General features: G+C 42.5%; 3 protein-coding genes across 6 annotated transcripts in view; all 3 read right to left on the bottom strand.

Moving 5' to 3' along the window:
* Positions 1-16,995, bottom strand: part of NME6 (NME/NM23 nucleoside diphosphate kinase 6) — a 101,527-nt gene that overhangs the window by 41,549 nt on the left and 42,983 nt on the right. The gene's annotated exons all lie outside the window — the stretch shown is intronic.
* Positions 2,123-7,474, bottom strand: LOC310743044 (olfactory receptor 5AR1-like). Its single transcript, XM_083573125.1, has 2 exons — positions 7,390-7,474; positions 2,123-3,092 (listed from the first exon to the last, which is right to left on the bottom strand). The coding sequence occupies exons 1-2, from the start codon at positions 7,394-7,396 to the stop codon at positions 2,137-2,139; spliced, it is 963 nt and encodes a 320-aa protein (XP_083429251.1). The 5' UTR covers positions 7,397-7,474; the 3' UTR covers positions 2,123-2,136.
* Positions 10,532-11,467, bottom strand: LOC310743052 (olfactory receptor 5V1-like; the record flags this gene model as incomplete). The annotated part of the gene is made up of 1 exon (XM_083573139.1): positions 10,532-11,467. One exon carries the CDS (start codon positions 11,465-11,467, stop codon positions 10,532-10,534), a length of 936 nt encoding a protein of 311 aa, XP_083429265.1.

The raw sequence follows: 16,995 nt of genomic DNA, 5'->3' as shown, positions 1-16,995 counted from the left end.
TGCAGGGTGGGACCCGAGGGGGTTAGGGAATAGCTATGTTCAAAGCAGAAAAGGGTGAATCTTAGAGCAGGGGAGAAATTCAAGTCAGCTTGCATTTAAATCCACACCTCCCCAAATTTTGCAATGCAGATTTCCAGCCAAATCATGTGTGCAGAAATGTTCTGTGATGGGGCAAAGTATGGAATGTGTTGCCCAAAATAACATACAAGAAAAGTGCTATTTTAGGGAATACGATCTTGTGAAAATGGGCATATTAAGCCAAACCGCACACCAAACTGTGTATATTAGGTGTACTAAAATACTGGTGAATTCTGAGGAAAACTTTTTCAAAAGTCACAGCGTGACTAAAGAGTCATTACAGGGTGTGAGAGAGAACGTAAGAGAACTGTAGACGAGCCGCTTTGAACTTTGGTTGCTTCCAGACTGCTGCTATTTTGGGGGAGGAGATTGAGTGACGCACCAGCATTTTCAGGTTGTCCGTTTAAACTTTGTTTGAGAAACACCCCAGCAATCAATTTTGGGGAATGAGGTAAGGGATAAGGAAATGCGCTGGGAAATGTGGGATAGCCGTTTCTTGAGACAACAACAGGTAGCAATTTTTGAATGTTTTACATATGTTCTTATTTTATTTTTATTGTATTTTTTTCATCACAGTACATTTGTTGCTGGGGGCTCCTTTGGGAGGGAAGGGCAGGATATGCACTTAATAAAATATATAAATGTCATATCACTGCAAACCAATCCAAAGGAACGTTCGATCCATAGCCACTGTCAGCCAATCTCCCCACAGTCTTTTGTGCAAACAAATCAGGATCAGGGCTCAGAAAAGGGATGGAAATGCCCCAAGTTCGAAAAAGGCACAGAACAGTGAGACCCAAAGTGGGCGATATTGACCCTTGCGGAGGGTCAGTGGGATTTCCTAGGGGGCTGACAAGAGGCAAGGGAGTGGAAGGGGGGGACACCTGGAGGTGTAAACAGCTATCAGACTTTGAAAAGCTGGCATCACGACATCAGATCCAGCAATCCTGTTGAATTACTTAAACTAAATAACCTTAATTGACTTGGGAATAAATTTAACCAGCCAAGGAAGACTAACCCAACAGGAAAAAGAGTGCTGGAATAGATGTTTGAATAATGAAGAGTAGGCTGTAAATCTTAAATAATCTCAAGGGGGGGAAATTCCATGCAAAATTATATATGGAAAAAAAATACATATATCTTGCCATATACATGAACATGTAAGAGGTCATCAAGCTCCACAGGCTGTGTGTGTGTGTGTGTGTGTGTGTATAATTTTTATTGGTTTTACATATAATCACATTACATAACATCGTACCCTCTTATTTTATCTCTTTGGCTCAACTGAGCCTAATGACTTCCTCCTGTCTGATGGTTTACAAACTTTAAACTTTGCATCTTTACATTTCGCTTCATTTCCTATCCTAGTTATATCATTGCCTAAAATATTATATTACTCAACCTTCTAACAAATCTTCAGATAACCCTGCTAATGATGTTAACTGCTTACAGTTGTCTTTCAAATATAATATAAATTTATTCCAGTCTTTTTGGAACGCTTGGTCTCGCTGGTTCCGGATTCTTCCCCTTCGGTTTCGCCAGTTCTGCAAAGTCCATCATTTTCATCTGCCACTCTTCTTTTGTTGGTAACTCCGGTTGTTTCCATCTTTGGGCTAACAAAATTCTTACCGCAGTTGTTGCGCTTAAGAACAATTTTTTGTTGCATATAAGAACAATTTTTTTATCTTGTCTCGATATCTCTCTACCCACTATACCCAATAAGAAAGCTTCTGGCTTTTTAACAAAAGTGTTTCTAAACATTTTCTTTAGCTCATTATATATCAAGCTCCACAGTTGGCGTGGCCCTCTGTTGGCAGCCAACTGCAGCAAGGTGTTTCATCTCTCAAAGAATTTATAAAAGATGGGAGTCAGTTTTAAGATATCACCATCCAAACACTTTGCTTGGAGGCATGTTGGATGAGCCTCGGATTAGGAGAAAGCAAGGTCTCCTTGGTAATGGCACCCGCCCTGTGGAACGCTCTCCCACCAGATGTCAAAGAGAAAAACAACTACCAGACTTTTAGAAGACACTGTGGTATAGAGCAGCAGAAATGTGATTCAAGCTGTCCTCCGGCAGTTCAGAACCTTCCTCAGGCCTTCTTTCACTTCCTTGTTGCGGAGGCTGTAGATGAGGGGGTTCAGCATAGGGGTGACGATGCAATACATTGTGGAGATCAGGGTGTCTATCTCCAGAGAGTAGCCGGCACTTGGGCGGTTGTAGTTCACCAATTCATTTCCAACGCAGAGGGTGACCACAACCAAGTGTGAGCCACAGGTGGAGAAGGCTTTCCTCCTGCCAGTGCTGGAGCGAATCTTCAGAATGGAGGCCAAGATGTAGAAATAGGAGAAGATGATGAAGAGCAAGGGACCCAACCCCACAAACATGCTGGTGATGTGAGTGGCCAATTCATTGATGCTCGTATCACTGCAGGTGATTTTCAACAGCGGGGGCACATCACAAAAGATTTGGGGAATCTGGTTGGCTCCACAGAAGCGAAGCTTGAAGGCCAAGGCAGTGTGAATCGCTGAGTCCAGGAAGCCCCAGACCCAGGAGGCCACAGCGAGATGGATGCACAGCTTGTTCCTCATGAGACAGCTGTAGTGCAATGGCTGGCAAATGGCGGCATAGCGGTCATAGGCCATGATGGCCAACAGGGCAGGCTCACACCCAGCAAAGCCAATCAGAAAGAAGGCTTGTGCCAGGCACTGGTTGTAGGAGATGGTGTGACTCTGGCGCAGGAAGTTCACCAGGATCTTTGGCACGACAACAGAAGAAACACAAATGTCCAAGCAAGACAGGTGACTGAGGAAAAAGTACATGGGGCTGTGAAGGCGCGAATCCATCAGGACCACGATTAATATCATGAGGTTGCCTGTGAGAATGGCCAAATAGGCAGCTAGGAAGACCAAGAAGAGGGGAACTTGCTCGCTCGGGGCTCTGGAGAGGCCCAAGAAGATAAACTCTTCTACCTGCGTTTGATTCTCTGCATCCATGAGGAAGGAAAGAGGAGGATCTGAGAAGAGAGAAAAGTGAAGTTGAGGGAAGCCCAGTAGCAGTCATCCTGTTATAAACAGATATCTGTCCCACCCAACGTTCTTTTTCATGTTTTCTAGGTAAATATAGAGCCAGATCCATACCTTTAAAACACAGTTGGAGAACATGGGTCGGAGCCAAACACTATAAACTGAGAGCATTCGCAGATGACATAGTTTTGACGTTACAGGAGCCAGAATCTAGTACCAAAAGAGTTTTAGAATTAATTCAAGAATTTGGTCAGGTGACAGGATTTAAACTGAATAAGACCAAAACTAAGGTTTTAGAGAAAAACATGACATTGTTTGAAAAAGAGAAATTTCAGAATGAAACAGGTCTGTCTGTGGTGAGAAAGGTGAAATATCTGGGGATTAACATGACATCTAAAAATGGGAACTTATTTAAAAATAATTACGAGAAATGCTGGTCAGAAGTGAAAAAAGATCTCGAAATATGGTCAAATTTGAAGCTTTCCTTGATGGGTCGAATAGCAGCTATAAAGATGAATGTATTGCCTAAAATGTTGTTTCTGTTTCAAACATTACAAATTGTGGACAAGATGGACTGTTTTATGAAGTGGCAGAAAGATATTTCTAAATTTGTCTGGCAGGGCAAGAAGCCCAGGATAAAATATAAGATTTTAACTGATGCAAAAGAAAGGGGTGGCTTCGCCCTGCCAGACTTCAGACTGTACTATGAGTCAGCAGCATTCTGCTGGTTGAAAGACTGGCTGCTTCTTGAAAACACGGACATTTTGGATTTAGAAGGTTTTAACAATGTTTTTGGATGGCATGCATATTTGTGGTATGACAAGGTTAAAGCTCACAAAGCATTTAAAAATCATATTGTCAGGAGATCTTTGTCTGGATCAGATACAAGGATTTACTTGAAAATAAAACCCCAAGGTGGTTGTCACCAATGGAAGCGAAAGCTCAGAAAAAGCTCAATATGGAGGCCAGTTGGCCAAAATATTGGGAAATTTTGGAGCAGGAAGGAGATAGACTGAAATTGCAGAGCTTTGAGAAATTAAAAAACAAAGTCCGAGACTGGTTACATTATTTTCAGATAAGGGAGGCATATAATTCGGACAGGAAAATTGGCTTCCAGGTGGAAAAATCTAAATTAGAAACAGAAGTGCTAGAACCTAAAACTAAAATTATGTCAAAAATGTATAACTTGCTGCTGAAATGGAATACACAGGATGAAACGGTTAAGTCAGCCATGATTAAATGGGCACAAGATCTTGGACATAACATCATGTTTGCTGACTGGGAACAGTTATGGACCACAGGTATGAAATTTACGGCATGTAATGCCCTAAGAGAGAATATTATGAAAATGATATATAGGTGGTACATAACCCCAGTCAAGCTCGCAAAAATATATCACTTGCCCGATAATAAATGTTGGAAATGTAAGGATGTTGAAGGTACATTTTTTCACCTTTGGTGGACGTGCCCAAAGATTAAGGCCTTCTGGGAAATGATTTATAATGAAATGAAAAAGATATTTAAGTATACTTTCCTGAAAAAACCAGAGGCTTTTCTCTTGGGTATAGTCGGCCATTTGGTACCAAAGAAGGACAGAATTTTTTTTATGTATGCTACAACGGCAGCGAGAATACTTATAGCAAAGCACTGGAAGACTCAAGATTTACCCACTCTGGAAGAATGGCAGATGAAGTTGATTGACTGTATGGGACTGGCAGAAATGACCGGCAGAATCCGCGATCAGGGAGAAAAGTCAGCAGAAGAAGATTGGAAGAAATTTAAGAAATATCTACAGAAATATTATAAAATTAATGAACCTTGAAAAGATGTTGATTTGAACTTTGGTGGTCTCTAGCTGTTATGATAAAGATAATGGGGATTATAATTGTTTTTGTTATTAAATTTAAAAAAGTTGAGTGGAAAATAAGGTGATATTCTAAAAGGAATGTTAGGAGATTAGGATTTGCTGAATTAACAAATTGAACTAGAGAACAAGAAGGGGAGGTATGAGGAAGTCAAAGAAGCATGTGACTGAAAAACTGTTACTGAAACTGAATTGTTTTTAATATTTTTCTTTTTCTTTTTCTTTTTGTGTTTATATAAAATTGGAAAATTTAATAAATATTCATTTTAAAAAAAAAACACAGTTGGAGAACATGGTTTCTTGCTTTACAGAAACAATCTACAAAAATGCAAATGCAACACGCTGGCCAATAACTGTTAGTAAATATATTTTTTTTTAAAGAAATATTTATTAAGATTTTACAAAAACAAATATACAAAAACACATAATAATAAAAATAAAAAATAAAAAATAAAAAGATAAGTAAAGCATACAGAAACAACAAGAAAAATTAAAAACAATTATTTTTCATAACACAAAACTCATTTGCTTGTTTCTTTGACTTCCTCACACCTCCCCTTCTTGTATTCCCATTTAAATAATCAAATCAGCAAATCCTTACCCTCTTTCATTTATCTTATCTCTATAACTTAACATTTTATAACTCAGTATTTTCATACATTATCAATTCATTTTTGCATATTCTTATTAACTTTGTTGCCAATACCACTTATTTCCAATCCAACACCATTTTAGTTATTTTTTTTTCCTAATTATACCCTTCTTCCATATTCTTAAAGCATTACAGCTGGAAACCACTTAATTTCTATCCAAAATCATTCTAACATTCATTAATTTTGCAATATTTCTGTAAATAGTCTTTAAATTTCTTCCAATCTTCTTCCACTGCCTCTTCTCCCTGGTCCCGGATTCTGCCAGTCATTTCTGCCAGTCCCATATAGTCCATCACCTTCATCTGCCACTCTTCCAGGGTGGGTAAATCTTGTGTCTTCCAATACTTTGCAATAAGTATTCTTGCTGCTGTTGTTGCATACATGGAGAAAGTTCTATCCTTCTTTGGCACCAATTGGCCGACTATGCCCAGGAGAAAGGCCTCTGGTTTCTTCAGGAAGGTATATTTAAATACCTTTTTCATTTCATTATAAATCATTTCCCAGAAAGCCTTAATCCTTGGGCACGTCCACCAAAGGTGAAAGAATGTACCTTCAGTTTCTTTACATTTCCAACATTTATTATCGGGCAAATGATATATTTTTGCAAGCTTGACTGGGGTCATGTACCACCTGTATATCATTTTCATAATATTCTCTCTTAAGGCATTACATGCCGTAAATTTACGGTATAATAACTGTTAGTAAATAAGGCAGAAGAAAGAATGGCAGAAGTTCAAGTGGAGTGGAGGGAGAAAGGGACCAAAATCGTGGGTTTTAATAATGGCAGAGGTTTGAAGAAAGAAGGCATGGAGAGACACTGAGGGGGTTTTGTTTTTCAAAAGCAAGCAAGCAAATTTCTACAAGCAGAAATAGAGACTGGCAGAACACAGAACTGAACACCAGAAAACTTGCACCACGGAGCATTTTGAAGCTCCCTTTTCTCTGTACTCAACCCTTCTTTTTAATTGCCACCTCCCTTGGCAGGATTTTAAGAAGCATAATATCACTCTGGGCTAGGGTTGGGGGGGCATGTATTAGATTTGGCTCACATTTAAAGGAAAACCTTCCTAATTTGCACTTGCTGAAACAATATGGAAATCAAAACTCAGGCACTGGTTGAAATTCACACTTCTCTGAATTTTGCAATGTAGTTCTCCATTCAAGTTGCGTGTACACAATGCATATCCTGGGGTTAAGTGAGCATATAAAGACACATCACGGTGCAAATAACATAGAGAGAGAGGGGGTTATGTTGCAGGGAATTTCTTTGCAAAAATCTGCATATTAGGTAAAATTGCAAAACAAAAATGTATATATTGGGAGAATTTTGCACCAAAATGCTGATAAATCTTCATGTGGGATTGAAGGAAATGATTCTCAAACTGCTGTGCAAACATGAGAAACTGAGAGATTTGCCCAGCCCTACTCTGGACAGAGTGAGTCCAACCCAAGCAGGTTGCTTAACACTTTGGCTGAGCATTTCAAAGCTTTGCTTTCCTGCATAGAAGATTGCATCGCTTTGTGGCCAGCTCTAAATCAGAGAGCCTGCACTATTAACCCATTTCCCAGATTGCTTTCTCCCTTTCTCTTTTCTTTGATTCATTTAACCACCCTGCACCATGTTAGACAAAAGCCAGTTTAAAATCTGCATGGTTTTCAACAAACTGGTGCCTACAGATGAGAGATTCCTCCCTCAATCCGCATGGCAAACGAAACCTTTCTTGGGTCTGGGGGCCAATTCATGGCTTCCTCCCTTTCTCTGCTCCTCACCTGGCATCTTCCTGCCGAATGAACTCAGAGGGAAGCTGTGGCTGCTCCTGGAAGGCTGTAGAGAGCGTTGGTTTCAGATGCTGCTCCTGCTTCCAGGTCACCCAGCGAGGAGAGCCAGGAAGAAGGATCCCCGGGCCAGAGATGGAAGAAGGAGAGAGAGAGACTAGGTCGGTTTTAAGGTCTCCACCTTTCCCCACTCAGGAGCAGAGGGAGGCAAGGCTTGGACTCATCTTCTGCCCAAAGAAAGGTCCCAAGTTATGGCTGGCCTCCCCACCAGAGACCCTCAAACAAGGCTGTGTCCCGCCTGCATCCTGTGGGTCCAGCTCTGTCAGGGAAGAGAGCAGTTCTTGGGTGTTTGAGGAGCCCCTGAATGATGTGCATTTGCGTCACAAGGAAGAAAGATGAAGCAGCGCAGGGAAAGACATCTCTCCCCCGGGGTTTTTTTGTCTTGGTAGAAAACATTGGTGCCAAGGGTGCAGGGTGGGACCCGAGGGGGTCAGGGAAGAGCTATGTTCAAAGCAGAAAAGGGTGAATCTTAGAGCAGGGGAGAAATTCAAGTCAGCTTGCATTTAAATCCACACTTCCCCAAATTTTGCAATGCAGCTTTCCAGTCAAATCATCAGGTCCAGCAATTCTGTTGAATTACTTAAACTAAATAACCTTAAGTGACTTGGGAATAAATTTAACCAGCCGAGAAAGGTTGACCCAACAGGTCAAAGAGTGCTGGAATAGATGTTTAAATAATGAAGAGTAGGCTATAAATCTTAAATAATCGAAATATGGAAATAAATACAGTGGTACCTTGGGTTAAGTACTTAATTCGTTCCGGAGGTCTGTTCTTAACCTGAAACTGTTCTTAACCTGAAGCATCACTTTAGCTAATGGGGCCTCCTGCTGCAACCGTGCCACCGGAGCACAATTTCTGTTCTCATCCTGAAGGAAAGTTCTGAACCCAAGGTACTATTTCTGGGTTAGCGGAGTCTGTAACCTGAAGTGTATGTAACCTGAAGCGTATGTAACCTGAGGTACCACTGTACATATATCTTGCCATATACATGAACATGTAAGAGGTCATCAAGCACCACAGTTGGCATGGTCCTCTATTGGCAGCCACAAGGTGTTTTATCTCTCAAAGAATTTATAAAAGAGTGAAGCCAGATATAAAAACTTCATGGTTTTAAGATGTCACCATCCAAACACTTTGCTTGGAGGCATGTTGGTTGAGCCTCGGATTGTCTCACTAGGAAGTTGTCTCACTAAGCAAACCCCACCTCTCCTTCTTCCCCACTCTCTCCAACCTGAAATGTTTGCTCCGGTAGGAGTGAACTTCAATGATTGATGAAGCATCTACAGTGTGGACCCTGACAGCTGGTGTGGGGACATTCAGTTTGGGAATCTGCTGCTACTTCCAGGTGATCCGGTGAGGAAAGCCAGGTGGGAGGATCCCAGGGCCAGAGTGTCGGCATGCAGAGGGCCGGATGGCCAGCTGGCTAGCCCCGGCTGGGCCGTCTCCTTCCAGCTATCCCGCTGCAGAGACCATCACCTCTACCCTGACATAAATCAGCGACCCGGACTTCTGAGCCAGGGCACACTATAAGCAGATCGAACTGTGCACACAGAATAGGCGTGAGGCTTGTGGAAGCATACTACGATTTATTAAGCATGAATCAGGACAAAGAAACATGTCATCTCTCTCTCATGTTGTCTCAGAGAGAACAGCCAAAAGCAAAAGCTATACACACAACGGAAGTTCCCAGTGAGCTGTGCTGAAATGTAAAGAGACATGTGACACACAACAATTCCACACGTCTGCTCCTTAAGGTGTAATGGAAATGTCAACTGCTGCTTCCAGGTGATGCGGTGAGGAGAGCCAGGTGGGAGGATCTGAAGGGCCAGAGAAGGTGGGTGGGGAGTAGAGAGGGTGGTTGTGTTGCAAGGCTGACCATGTCAGGAGAGAATACAGACCGGTCCTGGCACTCACGTTGCAAGGGGTTGCACTAGATACGGTAACTCTTGGGACACCTTCCAACGCTATGAGTCTGCCGAAAGGAAGGTCCCAGGTTATAGCTGCCCCTCTGTGCTAAAGATATTGTCATATCCCTTAAGGGAAAAAAGATGAAAAAGCCCAGGAAAAGTCATCCCCCCCCCCCCAGCAGAAGAGGTTGGAGGCAATGTTGGAGGGTGGGGCCTGTTAAGTATAACTGGTTTAATTGACACAGAAATGGGAAATGCCTGTGTATTAATGAAGGTTTAAAATGGAAAAATGGCTAAATATGTCTTGCTAACATGGGGTTTTTCCACAGTAGTTTTTTAAGGGATTCTAAGCTCCTAAATGTGCTAATAATTACCTGTTGCTTGTTTTACTCTAAACTGTGTGTAACCTTTGATCATGCGCTGAATCTATGGAGTTGCAAATCCGCTGTCTTGAAAGCACAGTGGTTGTTTCTATGAATGCCGCAGAGAATTAAAAGGACGTAAATGAGTCTCCAAGAGCTGCACATTCTAAGGCCAATGGAGGCTGGAATGCAGGCTGTAGGGGAGAAACACAGTTTGGATTTTTGGAATTATGTTGTATTTCTAAGATGTTTCATGGGACAAAGCATTGCTGGCTGAAATCACTATTGCTGAAATTTACATAGAAAGGGAAGCCTAGAGCAACCCTAGCAATTCCTATTGGCTTGACGCCACAGAGCCATCAAAGCTGCCCTCTGCTGCCACCTGCTGGAGTCTCCAAAAACACACCTTTTCCCTATCATCTCCCTATGTTCTATCTCTCAAAGAACTAACAAAAGAATGGAGCCAGTGGAAAAAATGTTCCTGGTTTCAAGATGCTACCATTGCCCCACTCCAAACACTGTAACCGGAGAGCTGTTAGATGAGATTTCTTAGCCTTGGGCTGGAAGCAAATGAGGTGCCTCCCTAAGCAAAGCCCACCTCCCCTTCCTCCCTCTCTTACCACCCTGACATTCTAGTCATGCCTTGGAAGGTGTTATCCACCCATCATAATAAGGAAAGTCTATCTCATTGGCTTTGTCAGTGTCTATACTTTCTCCCTCTTCATTAATTCCCACTCATCAATTTCGCTGTTCTAAGCAGACATGTTCCAACGAGACCCTGCAATATAGACAGCCAGAAATGAGATTCAAACTGTCCTCCGGCAATTCAGAACCTTCCTCAGGGCTTCCTTCACCTCCTTATTGCGGAGGCTGTAGATGAGGGGGTTCAGCATGGGGGTGACGATGCAGAACATCGCGGAGATCAGTGTGTCTATCTCCAGAGAGTAGCCGGTGCTTGGGCGGTTGTAGTTTAGGAACCCGTTTCCGACACAGAGGGTGACCACAACCAAGTGTGAGGCGCAGGTGGAGAAGGCTTTCTTCCTGCCAGTGTTGGAGTGAATCCTCAGAATGGAGGCCAAGATGTAGAAATAGGAGAAGATGATGAAGAGGAAGGGACCCAACCCCACAAAGATGCTGGTGATGTGAGTGGCCAATTCATTGATGCTCGTATCACTGCAGGAGATCTTCAACAGTGGGGGCACATCACAAAAGATTTGGGGAATCTGGTTGGCTCCACAGAAGCGAAGCTTGGTGGCCAACGCAGCATGAATCGCTGAGTCCAGGAAGCCCCAGACCCAGGAGGCCACAGCGAGATAGATGCACAGCCTGTTCCTCATGAGACGGCTGTAGTGCAATGGCTGGCAAATGGCGGCATAGCGGTCATAGGCCATGACGGCCAACAGGGCAGGCTCACACCCAGCAAAGCCAATCAGAAAGAAAGCTTGTGCCATGCACTGGTTGTAGGAGATGGTGTGACTCTGGCGCAGGAAGTTCACCAGGATCTTTGGCACAACAACAGAAGAAACACAAATGTCCAAGCAAGATAGGTGACTGAGGAAAAAGTACATGGGGCTGTGAAGGCGCGAATCCATCAGGACCACGATTAATATCATGAGGTTGCCTGTGACGATGGCCCAATAGGCAGCTAGGAACACCAGGAAGAGGGAGACTTGGTCCCCTGGGGCTCTGGAGAGACCCAGGAACATAAACTCCACAACCTGTGTTTGATTCTCTGTGTCCATGAAGAAGAAAAGAGAGGGATCTGAGGAGAGAGAAATGCAGCGTTGAGGGAAGTTAAAAGGCTTCAGGGGTCACTCTGGTATAGAAAGATATCTGTACTATCATTTCTTGGAGTTTTATGAAAAAGAACTTACAGGGTATGGGGGTAGGCCAAGGCTTTGAAAATGGTATAAGTGCAATATATTCTGAACAAAAGGCTAAATTAATTGTAAATAATGTGGTTACGCAACAATTTAAGATTGAAAAAGGGACATGACAAGGGTGCCCAATTTCCCCTTTACTTTTTATATCGGTCCTGGAGGTTTTGCTGAATATGATTAGAAGGGACCGGTTGGTTAAAGGTATACAGGTCGGAGTTAAACAGTATAAATTGAGAGCATTTGCAGATGATCTAGTTTTGACGTTACAGGAGCCAGAATCTAGTACCAAAAGAGTTTTAGAATTAATTCAAGAATTTGGTCAGGTGGCAGGATTTAAACTAAATAAGTCCAAAACTAAGGTTTTAGAGAAAAATTTAACATTGTTTGAAAAAGAGAAATTTCAGAATGAAACAGGTTTGACTGTGGTGAAGAAAGTGAAATATCTGGGGATTAATATGACAGCTAAAAATGGGAATTTATTTAAAAATAACTATGAGAAATGCTGGTTAGAAGTGAAAAAAGATCTTGAAATATGGTCAAATTTGAAGCTTTCCTTGATGGGTCGAATTGCAGCTATAAAGATGAATGTATTGCCTAAAATGTTATTTTTGTTTCAAACATTGCAAATTGTGGACAAGATGGACTGTTTTAAGAAGTGGCAGAAAGACATTTCTAAATTTGTCTGGCAGGGCAAGAAGCCCAGGATAAAATATAAGATTTTAACTGATGCAAAAGAAAGGGGTGGTTTTGCCCTGCCAGACTTAAAACTTTACTATGAATCAGCAGCATTCTGCTGGTTGAAAGACTGGCTGCTTCTTGAAAACACAGACATTTTGGACTTAGAAGGTTTTAACAATGTTTTTGGATGGCATGCATATTTGTGGTATGACAAGGTTAAAGCACATAAAGCATTTAAAAATCATATTGTTAGGAGATCTTTGTTTAATGTTTGGATCAGATATAAGGATTTATTGGAAAATAAGACCCCAAGGTGGTTGTCACCAATGGAAGCGAAAGCCCAGAAAAAGCTCAATATGGAGGCCAAATGGCTGAAATATTGGGAAATTTTGGAACAAGAAGGAGACAGATTGAAATTGCAGAGCTTTGAGAAACTAAAAAACAAAGTGCGAGACTGGCTTCATTATTTTCAGATAATGGAGGCTTACAATTTGGATAAGAAAATTGGCTTCCAGGTGGAAAAATCTAAACTAGAAACAGAAGTGCTAGAACCTAAAACTAAGATCATGTCAAAAATGTATAACTTGCTGCTGAAATGGAATACACAGGATGAAACGGTTAAGTCAGCTATGATTAAATGGGCACAAGATGTTGGACATAACATTATGTTTGCTGACTGGGAACAGTTGTGGACCACCGGTATGAAATTTACGGCATGTAATGCCCTAAGAGATAATATTATGAAAATGATATACAGGTGGTACATGACACCAGTCAAGCTTGCAAAAATATATCATTTGCCTGACAATAAATGTTGGAAATGTAAGGAGGTTGAAGGTACATTCTTTCACCTTTGGTGGACATGCCCAAAGATTAAGGCTTTCTGGGAAATGATTTACAATGAAATGAAAAAGGTATTTAAGTATACCTTCTTGAAGAAACCAGAGGCTTTTCTCCTGGGCATAGTCGGCCACTTGGTGCCAAAGAAGGACAGAACTTTTTTTATGTATGCTACAACGGCAGCAAGAATACTTATAGCAAAGCACTGGAAGACGCAAGATCTACCCACTCTGGAAGAATGGCAGATGAAGTTGATTGACTGTATGGGTTTGGCAGAAATGACCGGCAGAATCCGCGACCAGGGAGAAGAGTCGGCAGAAGAAGACTGGAAGAAATTTAAGGACTATTTACAGAAATATTGTAAAATTAATGAACTTTGAAAGATGCTGGATTGAATTCATGTGGTCTCTAGCTGTTATGATAAAAAGAAATGGGATAAATATTGTTTAAGTTATAAATTTTTTTTAAAAAGTTGATTGGAAAATAAGGTGTTAGTTAAAAGGAATGTTAAGAGATTAGGATTTGCTGGATAATCATTTTGAACTAGAAAACAAGAAGGGGAGGTATGAGGAAGTCAAAGAAACATGTTATTGAAAAATTGATATTGAAATTGATTTGTTTTTAATATATTTTTTTCTTTTTCTTTTTTGTTTGTATAAAATTGGAAAACTGAATAAATATTTATAAAAAAAATAATAGAAAGATATCTGTACTATCAAGTTCAATTCAGGAGAAGATTCCCCTCCTGCATTCTCATTTGCTTTCCCCAGCGCATATTTCAAAAATAATACCAAGAGGCAACTATACATTCTTTTCCCCTTCAACTATCTCCTCAAATGCACCATTTTGGTAAAACCCTAAATTCACACGTCTCTTATTTCCACCTGAAACAAGGAGGTGCATTTGGGTTGCCTTGAACCATCCCAGCGTCCTTTTCCAAGTCTAAAACTTAGGGGTGAGGATGGGGGGAAAGAGGGGTGACTCTGATATTGTCCTGGGCCAGGAGTCAGCTTCACCTGCTGAGATGCAGCCTGGAGGGGGAGATGGAGGAGTGACTCCACCTGCACCTGATCAGCCTTCCAGGTCACAGAGGAGAAGGCACTGATGAGAACCAGCCGGCTTCAGCCTTCTTAAGCAGAACTTCCAGCAGCACTTAGATCTGGCATAGGCAAACTCCTGCTCTCCAGATGTTTGGGATTACAATTCCCATCATCCCTGACCTCTGGCTCACCTGACAATGTAGATTGCTGTTTGCCCGACCCTCAGAACAGACTTGACTTGACTTTGTATGCCAAGCATAACTCAGAGACTCTTCTCTTCTGTTTTCCTTATTTTTAATTTTTTGGCCACACACTACACCAAGCTCTACATGCTGTGGTTTGGCAACAGGAGTATGACAGATATCAATTAGACAATTTCAACTCCCACTGATTTCAGTGGAATAATTAAACATGCCAATCTTTCACTAGAAAGTTCAGTACGATCCCCTGTGTGAACGGACTCAGTGGCAAAGCTCAATAAAAAATATTTTTTTAAAAATACCACATTGACACCGGTGGCTTAAAGCTCTATTATGCTCGTTTTGTTAATGAGTGCTTGCATAGGCTTAGCTGCTAGCTATGAATTTAAAAAGAGCAAATAAGATGGAAGGATGCTGCAGGGACCAGGAGGGGCTTGTTTGCTGGTGCCCCCATCAACTACCACTCTCTGGGTGGTCATTTGGGGGTCCCTGGGACTCCAAAGTCCAGCCCGAGCTGCACATCTGACTCTGGCTGGCAGCAGCTCTCAGGGATGGGCACAGAGGTGAGGACTTTCCCCCTGCCTGGTACCCAAGATGCTTTAAATTGGAGATGCGCAAAAGGTTGACCCAAGGACCTTCTGCTTGCAATGCAGCTGCTCTGGCAATGAGGTCCAGCCCCTCTTCCACTTCCCTCTCCCTTCTCTTTCATGCTAACACATTCCTTGCATTGCCCTCAATCAAAGAAGACTCCAGTCTTTTGGAAGGTGGGTAAATGACAGCCAGGCAACTCACCGTTTCTTGCTAACTAGTTAGCTGTTGATGGATGGTCAACTCTGGATTCCTTCTCCTCCTCACCTTGGGAAATGGAGACCTTGAACTTCCGTTTACCCTGGGAAGAAGATACATTAAGGCCCTAATTTCCCACCACTAGGAGTTCTGAATACAACCAGGTGTGAGGAGGCAGCTTAGGCAAAATCTCTTCTTCAAATGTGACCCCAGGAAAGGGCCTTGAAGATCTCATGGTGACACCAGGGCCCATGTGAGCAAACTTCTTTGCTGCCTGCCTTGTGGCTGGCTGGCTGTTTCCTTGTAGGGGAGCAATTGTTACCTTGTGTGTTGACCATGGGGATATCTGTGCACCCAGAATCCACAGAGAGGAAGGCTGCAGCTGCAGTGAATCAAAATGTCCCATGGGGGTAGGATATTTTTGCAGGTATGATAGAGCCAAACACAATGGATGGTGTCCTTTAATTGGGGCACTCTTAATTGCTGGTAAGGAGGGGCAGGAGGCCAGCAGTAACCTCAGAGCTATTAAGTCATGTTATGGAAAGTGTGCCCTCCTGGCGAGATTGAAATTCCCTTTGAGACTCATTTTCACCATTGGAGCTCCTGTGTGGATGTTGTTAAGCCAGGTGAGAAAGCAAGGAAGGAAGAGCTATGGGGAAATTAAAATTCTATCTCTCACCTGCCAGCCACCAACGTTGTAGGCAGATAGGACAAAGAGGAGGAGATCCTCCTCGGTGGGAGACCCTGACATGCACTCTAGGGACCATGACTAGTAAGAAGGTGGAATCAGTAGCCAACGCAGGAGATGTGGAAGGGCACAGCTTTTGGGGGGCTGCCTGTGTCCTGGGCTGGCCTGGACCAGAGAGGAAGAGAATCTTCTTCCATGGAGGAGGTCCAGACATTAAGGGCTCTGCCATGGAAGCTGGAGCAAGTTTGTTTACTCCTTCGCTGGAGGGTAGGACTAAACCCATGGCTTCAAGTTACAAGAAAGGGGATTCTGACTCAACATCAGGAAGAGCTTTCTGATGAGAAGAACTGCTCAACAGTGGAACGAACTCCCTTGGAAGGTGATGGACTCTCCTTCCTTGGAGGTTTCTAAGCAGAGCTTGGATGGCCATCTGTCATGGATGCTTGAGCTGAGATTCCTGCATTGCAGAGGGCTGGACTAGAGGACCCTTGGGGTCCCTTCCAACTCTATGGTTCTGTGCTTCTGTGTGAGGCTACTCTCAAGGCTGCTCTTGAGGCTGCCGGTTGCAGCAGCTAAGCTGCTTGTGGGGGCAAACTCCCACCAGCAAGGAACATTTTGTCTGAGGCCACCTTATCCCTTATAGTCCCAGGAGGTCACCATGTTCTGCAGAAGAGGCTATCTTTGAAGTCCCTAAAATATCCAAAGCCTAGTCCATGGCAGTTTGGAGCAGTGCCTTCAGAGTGGCTGCCCCTGTTTTGTGTAGTAAGAATTATTATTATTATTATTATTATTATTATTATTATTATTATTATTATTTACACCCCAGCCATTCTGAGCAGCTCCCAACAGAATATTAAAAGCACGATAAAACATCAAACATTATAAACTACCCTAAACAGGGCTACCTTCAGGTGTCTTCTAAAAGTCAGATAGTCATTTAGTTCCTTGACCTCTGATGGGAGGGCGTTCCACAGGGAGGGCGCCACTACTGACAAGGCCCTGCTGCTGGTACAACATCCTTTAGTTGGGGCAGATGCCCCTTATTTGTATTTTCTGGAAACAGCTGAAGATACTCTTCTTCTGGCAAGCTTCTTCACACAGTTGGGGAAGGGTCCCACAGATTTACACTTGCTCATGAACCTACCAATCCCACCTCTT

Source organism: Podarcis filfolensis (genome assembly GCF_964270895.1).
Source record: "Podarcis filfolensis genome assembly, chromosome: 10".
Classification (NCBI taxonomy): domain Eukaryota; kingdom Metazoa; phylum Chordata; class Lepidosauria; order Squamata; family Lacertidae; genus Podarcis; species Podarcis filfolensis.
This window is presented reverse-complemented; position numbering and strand designations above follow the sequence as displayed.